At 43.8% G+C, this 12,284-nt stretch overlaps 1 protein-coding gene across 3 annotated transcripts in view; it reads right to left on the bottom strand.

Moving 5' to 3' along the window:
- The window catches only part of Mcc (MCC regulator of WNT signaling pathway), a 365,744-nt gene that overhangs the window by 153,336 nt on the left and 200,124 nt on the right, over window positions 1-12,284 (bottom strand). The window contains exon 1 of one of the 3 annotated variants that reach the window (XM_057788581.1): window positions 11,147-11,271. The exons of the other annotated variants lie outside the window; for them this stretch is intronic. Within the exon in view, the coding sequence (XP_057644564.1) occupies window positions 11,147-11,212 (66 nt within the window). The 5' untranslated portion in view covers window positions 11,213-11,271. Of the gene's footprint in view, window positions 1-11,146; window positions 11,272-12,284 lie in introns of those variants that run through there. 3 annotated transcript variants of the gene reach the window in all.

The following is a 12,284-nucleotide window of genomic DNA, read 5'->3' as shown; positions in this document are numbered from 1 at the left end:
ACTCCCACCAATCCTAGTCAAAAAACTGAGTACCCAAATAAATTAACTATGATTTCCCCCCACATTATACAATGGGATTACCATCTTTTAGAAGATGAAGGTTCTCTCAGACATTTCGGTTGTTCACAGACCTTTAAGTTGCATACCATATGCTTGGCAATCTCTTTTGTGTACACAAAATCCACTCAAGACTTGAGTGGCAAAACCTATCGCTTTTAGGTTTTTTTACTCCTTAAGAAATACGAAATTTAAAGTACTAACTGTTCCTCAAAACAGAAGCAGGGAGGATTGTTAAAACCAGCATGTGAATGACCTACACTACAGAAACATTCAACACACTGTAGATTTGGGGGGGGGGGGGGCTCGAGACAGGGTTTCTCTGTGGCTGTGGAGCCTGTCCTGGAACTAACTCTTGTAGACCAGGCTGGTCTCAGACTCATAGAGATCTGCCTGCCTCTGCTTCTCAAGTGCTGGGATTAAAGGTGTCATTACAGATAATTCTACAAGTTTTTATTTCTTATGGAGGAAGGGAAGAAAGTCTAAAAAGAAAAGCTTACGGAACCTCTAGGCACTTTTCATCTGACTCCTAGCTCGAGAAGATGTTTCCAGATTGTTGGCAACAACCTCTTTGCTGTCCATCTCATTTGTAACGCGTTCATTGCTTTTACTCGTTTGATTGTTTAGATGTTGGGGTGCCAGGACTGCATTGAACACAGTCGTTGCCAAATAAGCTTGAGAGCTATTGTTGGGGAGGTGCCTGGCTGTCTGCGTACACAGGAAGGTTAGAGGAAGCAGTCTTTGGCAGCAGGCAGAGAGCGCTTGCCTTGGGGCCCCCCCGAACTGCTATTCTGAATTCCCATAGTCACTCATTAACACCCCCAAGTCACAGTCAATGGCCAACTGCTATATCCTCTTGCAAGTGTATCTAGAAATGGTTCTAAGCGGTTGTTTTCACTGTTTAAGGAAGTCTGGAGTGTATCTCAGTGATCTAACGGTAGCCTAGCCATAAGCAGGCCCTAGGTTTCATCCATATCTCGACAGAAAAAAAAAATTACTTAAAGAAATAAAATACAAGGTTAAAAACAGCACCTTGTAGATCACATTGCATTTTATCAGTAATAAAATATTTACTGAAAATTGTGGTTTTAAATGTTTAATATTGAGTCCCAGTTGGGGTTTATTGAATTTCCTTATGCTTATTCTCACTGCACACGGTAGAAAAATTCCACTAAATGGAGGTGGGGTTTTCTTTTGGGGGGGGAGAGGTAGTTGTTTGCTTTTGGTTCCAATAGACCACAAACTATGATAAGGTACAACTTAAAGTCCCCAACCAGAAATCCCCAAAGTTAGGGGCTCCTCTGAAGGGGGCACTGAGCCTTTTTCCAGCAGGGAAATTCCTATGGATGCTTTTCCTAGCCCAGTGTGCTCTGTAAGCATTAGGTGCAAGTTAAGGTGGCTCTTCACAGGTCCTGGGCTGGTGACGCAAAGAGCCAGTCCCTGAACAAAACATAAGACGAAAAAAGGAAAACACAGCCCTTCTCAACATTTCATTTCCCATGGGGACTCTGAAAATAGCAAGTATAGACTTCCCGCAGACAAAGAGACACACATTATTAATCAGACTCTCAGCTTAAATACTTGGGTCTCTATTTAGTCAGGGTTCCTTAAAACTATATTCTCTTCTCTGACTCAGGCAAGAAAACCGGAGGGGCAGTGTGATTCAGAGAAGCATCTGCCAGAGAGAATTAATTAACTAACAGGGAAGCTAATAAACATGAAACCGTTTTGGTTGAGGCCAAGACTGGAGTAACAGCCAGGGCTCTAGAACCCCGAGTGGCCCAGTCTGTTAGCCTGTGAACTGCGCAGGTGTGAACTGCGCAGGTGACTCTTAGCGACTCCAGTACGGACTCGCGCCAGCCTAAGCTGCTATCAGAACAGACTTCTCCTGCTTCAATCTCTCCTTCTAGAAGCGAGGTCTGACTCTGAATAAAGCCCAGGGTATGCAGAACCTGTGGAGATTCCTAACATTTTCCTAGCGTATTTGTTCTTCTCTGGACTTTATTTTGAACAGTAACTCACCGAAGGAAATTCCTATAAAGTACCTATTATAGGCAAGCACATTCTAGGCAAAGTGAAGGCTCCTTGCCTACATCATAGAACTTTGACTGCAGTCGGTAAACCGGCTGGGCTGAAGGAGTTGGGTGGAAGGCAAAGAAGATACATTGTTCTATCACAGTTTTGTTTCTATCACCTGGTTTAAGATCACCAATAAACACATACTTCCTTTCAGTACATCACTTTGATAAGGGGAACATCCCTCAAACATTCAGACACATCCTTGATGCCTCCTGATCGACGATTGCTGGAACGTTCCCCACGGGAATCCTAATACCCTGCCAGTACTACTCCTGAGAACACACTCCACCACTGAACACTCCTGAGAACATACTCCACCAGGTACCACTCCTGAGAAGACACTCCACCACTGAACACTCCTGAGAACACACTCCACCACTGAACACTCCTGAGAAGACACTCCACCACTGAACACTCCTGAGAAGACACTCCACCACTGAATACTCCTGAGAACACACTCCACCAAGTAACACTCCTGAGAACACACTCCACCAGGTACCACTCCTGAGAACACACTCCACCAGGTACCACTCCTGAGAACACACTCACTCCACCACTGAACACTCCTGAGCACACATTCCACCAGGTACCACTCCTGAGCACACACTCACTCCACCACTGAACACTCCTGAGGACACACTCACTCCACCACTGAACACTCCTGAGCACACACTCACTCCACCACTGAACACTCCTGAGCACACACTCCACCACTGAACACTCCTGAGCACACACTCACTCCACCACTGAACACTCCTGAGCACACACTCACTCCACCACTGAATACTCCTGAGAACACACTCCACTTGGCACTTTTTCCAGTCTCATTCAAACAGTGATCCAGACGTTGCTCACAGAAAATCTTAAAACAGGCGCTCTCCTTTCAGTTTATACAGAGAATGCAAACTGTTTCCTTACTCAGCTCTGAACTGGATGGACCCTTGAAGCACCTGTCCTTATCTTTAAGCATCTATTGGAGGCAAAAAAAAAAAACACTGAATTTTTAAAATCGAATTGCCAGCGGACTAAAGCCTCTTAAGACGCCCAGACTCTGTCAACAGTATGTTTTCTTCTGTGTAAATTCCAAATGCGGCATCATTAATCCAAACAATAGCTCTTCAAATGGCAGCGATGCCAGAGGAACCTCAAACGAAAGGTCAGAAGGACTTGCCTCAAGTCCAAATAGTCGCTACTAACTTCAAATCTTTTATAAGTACAGCAAGATCCTCCAAGCTCACACTCCCCTTCACAAAGGAAAAACCCAGCCAGGGAATGGAGGAAAAGGTTTTGCCTGAAAACTGAACAAAGGGTTTAATAGTCCTTTGTTTAAAATACTCAAGTTGGTCCAGGAGACGTAGGACTGCCGGCCCTGCTCCTGCCTCAGATACTCTCTATGGAAATAAAGGAGACGCTGAAGGGTGAAACACTCCTGATATAGCCACGTGACACTTGGTGGAGTCCCTGACGATCTCAGATACAATGGCTTACTTGAAGTAAACCACTGGAGTAGCTGCTTCCAGATCCAAGGCAGGATCACGAAGCCCAATGGACTCCAGTGTGACAGGCTAGTGTGAACTGATATTAACAAACCTCCTTCTAAAGCTCTGCCACTCGGGTATTCTGAATGCCATCAATCTAAAGACCTCAAATGCAATCTCCCCAATTATCTTTAAGTGTGGAAGTGTGTGTGTTTCTCATTCTCCGTGCTCTTTCTTTGGATCTCACCACTTACCTCCCGGCACTCACCAAATACTAATGGAAACTGGACGTTTTTCTGGAATGTTCCCTATAAACAGACACATCTTCATCGACCTCTACTGCAAAAGGCACTTTGTGCTACAACCCTGTGGGGACGTCGCCTGCTGGATCAGCTGGTGCAGCCTCAATGAAGATGGAACATTGAACTGGGGAACCCACTCCAGGCACCTCCCCTGTGCCTGCTGCACAGTCACAGACAGATGTTCGCTGGCATCCCAGGAACCAGTGAGAATTAGGGAATGTCAGAGCTCGGAAGGATACGAGTTAACGCACGTAATGACTCAAGGATAGAACTGAAGAAACATAGCTGAAGTGCCCAGAATCTTTTCATGTAAGAGACCTTCTGGAAAAAAGGCTTAGTGAGCCGCCTAACAGAACAGAATAGAAGGACAGATAGAACATACCAGTTTCTCTGAGGCCCTCATAATGTAACCAGAAGGGTAAAAGTCATGGAGGAAAGATGTCCTCAGATTTTAGCTTACTTGTGACAGGAAATCCAAGTACAACCTGCACCCAGATGAGGGATAGTGGCCATCTGAGCAGAGTGTCCTGGCACCCACCTGAAGCAGCACCGGGCTGTGAAGTCACGGCTTTCATTTTCAGATCAAACTGTGTGTCCGAAATGCTGCAGCCTTTGTAAGTAGGGTTTGACGAAGGGTCTGTGGCTATTAAAGTTCCACTTGAGGAGAAAAGATGTTGCGATTTAAATTCCCATTTGCCCTTCCTCCAGCTTTCAATTAAAGCTAGGTGCACAGTGTCTGTCCTACAACAGAAATGGACAATACTCCCTCAAATGCCAGAAATGTTTGTGACTGGGATGGGTGATTATAGATTTTTATTTTTTTTAATCCTAACTTTGCAAAGTTTTACTTTTGTGGTATTTGAAAGAGAAGTCTAATTTAAAAGAAGTCTTGTTACAGAAAAGGTTGGAGAAGCAACTGAAAAAGATTGCTAGGACTGCTTTCTGACCTTCACAGAGTGCACACACACACACACACACACACACACACACACACACCAATCAAATAATTTTCAAAAAGGTCTTGTCCTCAGATGGCTATCTGCTAGTAACCAGCTAAGTCACTCCAACTTGGTTATTTTAATTGTCTTAATGACTGGTTTTACATCAGAAAATGGTATGACTAGATGTACATTGCAAAAAAATGTATATTTTTGCAAAGAATGCACGTTTTGTTATTTGCTAAAAATAAGCAATGCAAACATGTTAATAACCAAATGTGTTAGAAAAATTATCAGTAGCAGTACTATTCAGTCTTAATTTTCCACTTCCTTTTTTATTCAAAGTGATATAACAACTTATTTCTAAAAGGGCCTAATTAAGTGATTTTGTTTTTCCATTTGAGCCTTACCGAACACCGAGTTGATAAAAATTACCCCGTCAAGTTTCTCTGAGCACAACTGTAGCCTTCTTTAACAGCCTCCAACTGTCTCCTGTCCCCGAGAGCACTCACCACTCGTAGTATCTCAATCACTTCTCCTACAGATAAAATTCCACAATTCCCAGGACACCTCACAAAGAACAGACACTTATAAAACCCCAAAGAAAGCAAAATCTGAGACTTGGCTAAACAATCCCATACACTCTGTGTAGCACGCCGTACCTGGGGTAATTCATGTAGCTACTCTCCAAGCGCTCCGCTCCGACCCAGAAGTAGTCCCTCCCTGATGGTGACACAGGCTAATGCCACAGTTCACAGATCTGACTTCAACTCCTGTCCTACAGCTGTGGGGCTTACCCACTGATGAAACTAACCTCTACACTTTAAATCAATATAGTTTGCCGAACAGCTTCTCTTCTATATGTCTGCATCCTTAAACAAAAGCCAGCTTGCTCACTTATTTTTTCTTTATTTCTTTCTTATTTTTCCTCTGGCAGTAGGCTAAAGGCAGGCCTAGAAGAAATTTAAGGGCTGGAGTGATGGCTCAGTGGTTAAGAGTGCATATTGTCCTTGCAGATGGCCTGAGTTTGGATTCCAGCACTCAAATCAGGAGGCTCCCATACCTGTAACTCCAACTTTGGAGGGATCTGACACCTTTGGCCTACACAGGCACATGCATGCGCGCGCGCGCGCACGTGCACACACACACACACACAGACATGCACACACAAAATTAAAACAAAAATAACCGATTTTTAAAAAGCTAGAGTACACCCCTCCCTTAGCCAAATAAAGACAACTTGAAACTCAAAATGAATGACAGTGATTATAACACTGTAAATATTTTTGAAATTGTCAATTTTATTGATACTAAAAAGATTTTGAAGCAGAAGGCAGCAGAAGTCTTATAGTGATGAATGCTAATATTATTTTAATGATAGAAAAGGAAACTGGCAATCTAATAAACACCAAAGCAATTGATTCTGTCAAGAATCATGGACAGTGGGGCTGGGAAGACAGTTCAGTGGTTAAGAGCACTCACTGTTCTTCCAAAAGACCAGGGTTCTATTTCCAGTACCCACATGGTAGCTCAGAAACACCCCAGTCAGATACATGGTATACTCACATACATGCAGGCAAAACACCCATACACATAAAATAAAACAAATTTAAAAAACTTTTACAAAGAATTACTGGCAGAGACTAAAATTTCTGAACAAAGGTTGTTGGAAATTAGTTAGTTATGCCTACTTACAATAGGGAAATCTGGTGGGTACCACCAAAACTTGGTGATTCAGAGCAACACTGGGAACCAGGATACAGGATGCCATGTACCTACTGATCTATATTCCTGTCCCTGTCACTGTACACACACACACACACACACACACACACACACACTTCTCCTGAAAACACCCAGGTTACCAATTGAAATATATCTTCCAAATAAATAGCAAGGGTCCTTTAAAACATTGAGAAGAAAAGTAAGGATAGAAATAAGACCAATGTAGCAGAATGTTAGGATCAGTGAAGTGAATGTCACTGGTCATTATCCTGTGTCTTTCTGAACTGTGACTGAAATTTTTATACTAAGGGGGAAAAGTAACATGAATAGCTAAGGCTTTTAGATGAAGAATATAAATAAAATTGTCTAGAAAGGTATAGAAAATTACTGAGAACCACCAATGTATTTTGGGGGGATGGGGGATAAACATGGTTTCTCTGTAGCTTTGGAGCCTGTCCTGGAACTCACTCTGTAGACCAGGCAGGCCTCAAACTCACAGAGATCCGCCAGTCTCTGCCTCCCAAGTGCTTGGATTAAAGGCGTGTGCCACCACCGTCAGGCAAAATAATATATTCTTGTAGCCTCTCCAGAAGAGAGGGCACCTAAAGTCCATTCATTTGGTTAACTACCTGCTGAGAATCTATGGGCCCAGCACATTCTGGTTGCCAAGCCTGAAGATGGCTTTGCAGGTGAAGGGTCTTGCTGCCAACCCTGATGACTTGAGTGCAATGCCCAGGCACTTTATACATGAACTGTCTAACCTTTATTAAATTCTTGGTGAACTTTAAAATTAGAAAACATTTAAAAATATCTCTATTAAAAATTTAACGTACAGACTCTTTTTAGAGAGATAATAAATATATCAATGCCCTTGAGATACAAGTTAGTCAGCTTCCAGGTACCTCTAAATGGAGCATTCCATTTCCATAAAGCTCCCTACAGGAGAGGCTGCAGGGTCTGTCAGCTTATCCAGAGGGTCCCTACATCAGCATTCAAATTCAGATTCATGCACGAGTATATGCACATGTTCAAGGTATCAATACTTAAAAACCCTTTAACTCTAATGGAAGATACTTTGAAATGCTATTAAAGCAAGGAGGGACTTATTTGTGAGCTAAAGACTATAGAATTATAAATTAAATAAGTAACATTTTTGTAAGGGAAAACATCCATACAGATCTTCAGGGAAAAACAAAACAAAACAAACCCCCTCAAAACTCCAAGTCCTATGATAAATGCTTTGCTTGAAGAGGGCCTGGAGCCAGATGGTCTGGGCTCAAAGCCAGGCTCTACCATTCCCCTATGTGACCTGGGTAAATTTCTTAACTTCACAGCTATAAAACAGATATTATTAAAGTATCCAGCAAGGAGGGGAGCCAGAACTTGGGGTAGCTGAAGCTTACAATGTGAGCCTCTATTTTCGGGCTTAGACTGCATGTAGCTAGTTTGGCGTTTTCAAATCCTTGGAAGTGGCCACAGAAGAGGAGAATCACAAGGCAGAGAGTTTCCGCTGCAATGCAGTAAATCCATTTCCATGTCCACCAGAGACAGTTGGCAAGGAGATTAAACAAAATGAGGAATGTAAAGCCTATGGCAACCAGCACACAGTAGGTGAGTTGGCGAGTAGTATAGGAAGAGTGTGAGACCACGAACCACGCTGAACGGATCAAAGCCTCACACAGCCACATTCCTGTGGCTGAACACGCCACCAAGGCCATCACTGCCCAAAAGAAGGGCTGAAAGAAACATGAAAAGTCATAAAAATAAGGTCAGGAAGAGCCACAGAACAAACAGATCTACAATGTTGTTTGCCAAACCCACTATTCCAGAAGCAGAGCCTAAGAACACCCCTGCAGAGAAGGGAGAGGAGGAGCCTAAAGAGAAAAGGGGAGAGTTGGAGCTAGCACAGACCAGACAAACCTGCAGAACTTGGAGATGCCCAGGGTTGTGTGCGCGTGTTCCGTGACTACACACCTTGAAACAGTTTCTCAGCAAGTTGTGCAAAAGGCAGAATTTTGTGCACCTTTTCAAAGCTTTGTTATTAGCACAGGGGACTCTCCATGGCGGTTGTGGGCAGAGCATGTGTCACTACCACAGTGTCTCTCCACTTCCACTAATCTGTGGAAAACATCTTTCCCTGGTGGTCTTGAGACTTCCTCTTGACTCCAGGGCTGAGGGGTTCCCTGATATTCTCAGTGGTGGTCACCTTGGCACAAATGCCAGAGGTGTGGGAAACCCCACATTCATTTCTAAGTCTTCCTCTTCCTCCATCACCAATACAGACCTAACTCCCTCGAAACCAGAGACCTGCCAGGACCTGAGACTTGCAGGCACTGGAAGCCTACTGGGATGTGAGAGCTGGCAGGATCTGCCCCTCTAACGTTAATTTTGTCAGCGTGCGAGGCAATCTGAACTCTGCAGTAATGCCATGAGACGATGTTCCTCAAAAGAGCAGTGGTTCTTGTGGGAGACTATGGATCTTTAGACTGACAATTCTGTCAATTTCATTTCGTTTTCGAAAGTCTGAATCCAGCTGGGAGGCGGTGGTCACGCACTCCTTTAATTCCAGCACACAGGAGGCACAGGTAGATGGATCTCTGAGTTGGAGGCCAGCCTGATATACATAGTGAGTTCCCAGAGAGCCAGAACTACAAAAATAAATAAATAAAAACAAACAAACAAACAAACCCTGTCTCGAAGAATTAAAAAAAAAAAAAGGTCATGATCACTTTGTAAAAGGCTGTCAAACAGCATGCTGTATATGCTCTATGAGAAATAGCCATCACTCTAAACAGTGATTGGATTCATAGTGGCCTTCTGCTTCTAACAGCCCGTAAAAGAGAGAGACTAGAAAGTTTCTATACTGTTATTGATTGGCCTAAACACTGATTTTATGAAAAGTATCTGTAATATTGCTGGGTAGGGTTTGGCTTGGAGGGGGCAAATGAGTGGTCCTGATCCCTCTACTTTATGGAGAGCAGTAGAGCAGAGCAAACAGGCTTCTTTGAAACACATTATTTGGGGACTTGGTAAGTTGTACTGGTTGGTACATACATGTAACACTGTATGAGGAGCGAATGCTGAAGACATCCACATTGGGGGAAACTACTGAGATACGTTCATATCTTCCTATAATCACTTTAAATAACTAGCCATACACCCAAAATGCCCTCAAGTGTCTCTCTTAGGCTAGGATGCACTGCGCATTGCTAAGAGAAGAATGAGACCATCATGCTACCTGCTTCTGTCACAAGTGTGAAAGCAATGGCCATCTCTCTCCATCATTGCCAGATCCTCTGAAATCCTGTTTTAAGTTCTAAATCACCCTAAGGGAGAACCCAGGAACTGATGCAAGGAATGAAATGGACATTTCTCTGTGACATCTAAGTTGAGAAGATGCCAGCTAGCCTTTCACCTTCCTTTCCTCTTTCAGTCTCCTGTCTCCTTCACACACACACACACACACACACACACACACACACCCTGCATCCAGACAAATGTCAGAAGTAAGGTCTGCTACTTTTGGACAGAAAGGGACATGTATTTTTGAATGAATATTTATTTGAAAATTATTGCCAAATCCATCCCCAATCATCTATGTTATATTTGCCTGCTCCAAATCCCTAGATTACAAATCCAATTTTAACCATCGTAAAATTCTGTTCCTCTCAGAGATGGCCTAGCAGGGCTCTGACCGTCAGAACCAATTCTCCTCATCTAAACACCTGCTGCTGTGAAACAAGAAAGAATTCACAGGATGGGGAGAGGAAACCTAAATGTACATGCAAGATAGTAAGTTCTCAGGCTAGGGATGGCGCTTGGTGAGGTCAGTATGTTTGCTTACTAGGCGTTGAGGCCTCGTTTAGAAACCTGCTACAGATGGGGGAGAGAGGTGGGGCGACACAGACCGCTCTCCGGCACTGTGTGTGTGTGTGGGGGGGGGCGGGGCGGTGATGACTAAATGTCATTCTAATTGGCACCGGAAAGAATCTGGAGCTAAATATTTGACTCACTGAAGGTAGTGGTACTTCTCCACTTTCAGAAATTTTGTGACAGTTCAGAAAAAATAACATATGGGGACCAGAATAAAGTGCTTGCCATACCAGGCATCGTGGTGCACGTTTGGGAGGCAGAGACAGGCAGATCCATGGTACCCTGAGGCCAGATAGCCCAGCCCAATCGGCAGGCTCCAGACAAATGAGAGACATGTATACACACACGTGCACACACAGGCTTGCACATGTACATGCACACTTAAGAGATACCTAAATGGTCTAATTGTTCCTTTAAGGACACAAGATACTCAAATTGTACCAAACAATACACTGTCCCAATGGAAACAAACAAAAATGACAAATAAACAAACAGGAAACAACCTCTAAATAAAGCTCTACTTTGACCACAGTCGCTTTGAACATTCAGCTTTGGAATGAATCCTCCACACTGACTTGCACTGCTAAGTCTGAAATCTCCTAAGAATACATTTGAATGGCATCAGATGTTACCATCCAGCCGAGAAGGCGGCTGTCCGTGCGGTACTGCAATAGCAGCAATCGATTCAGCTTACCGTGCCTTCCTTTGCAAAATGCTCCTGGATGGAGCAAGTCTGCATCAGATCAGAGTTGAAGGACATGTTAAGGCGCCAAGACAGGGTCCCCTGGAGAGGACTCTGACAAAGCCAAGATCTTCCAAGTTTTCAACTTCCAGTAGAAGAGAACACCAGAAAGCCATATTGAGTGCAGGTATTAAATATAGAAAACAAGCGGAGTTAAAACGGGACTCCTTCTTCCTGCCCATTTCCTCAAGGAAACACGAGGCCGCACCCAGCCTTGTTCATAACAAGGTACTTGTGCGTGGATTCCGGGATATGCAGACTCCAAGAAAACACCAGGCACTAAATGTAGCTGCAGGTCTACAGCAAATGATGAACGAAGTTGACTGACTGAAGATACATGAAGAAGACAGAAATTCCCTGTGAGTGGAGGCAGAGCCAAAGTTGGTGCAGTTACTCTGTACTGGGCGGGATGCCAGAGGCTCAGGGGGTGACCTGTCTTCTGGGAGCTTCCTAAAAAAAAGCCCACCTTAACTCCTGTCCTGCTCCTAGGCTCTGCTCCACACTTCTGGAATGTTCAGGAGCAGATGAGTCTCCTCCCACTGTAAAAGGTGTCATATAACATTTGAAGCAAAAACGGACTCCACTGAAAAAGGAAACCAACCCAGAGAACAAGCCATGCTCTCTTCCTCCCACCCATTTCGTGGCTTCTTTAAAAGGTATAATTACAGTACACGAGGCAATAAATCAAAGAAGTATCCATCTCTAAATGAATTACCTGCCTCCCTGTTACTTAGATTCCAATAACCAAACACATGGAGGTATATCGTCTTACTTGAGAATTAAATCTGACTTGGCCATGCAAGGGACTTAGCGGAAGTAATAGGAACATCTAAAAAGTGAATGAGCAGTATATACTTGAACGGAATTTAGCTCTTGAGAACTTAAAATATTCAGTAGTACTTAGAGGTACTAAAGGAGGAAGGGTAAACTAGCTGGCGAAGGTGGGTGTCCTCTAACAGCACAGAACACTGGTGTCTCCCTCCCTGCTCACCCTTTGCATGATGGGAATACATGAGGAGATGCAGAGCCTGCAGAAGCTTGTCTTCACTGCAGCTGGGTCTGACTGCTCCTCCAGAGAGACGACATGGTA

Source organism: Chionomys nivalis, chromosome 14 (assembly GCF_950005125.1).
Source record: "Chionomys nivalis chromosome 14, mChiNiv1.1, whole genome shotgun sequence".
NCBI classification, from domain to species: Eukaryota; Metazoa; Chordata; class Mammalia; order Rodentia; family Cricetidae; genus Chionomys; species Chionomys nivalis.
This window is presented reverse-complemented; position numbering and strand designations above follow the sequence as displayed.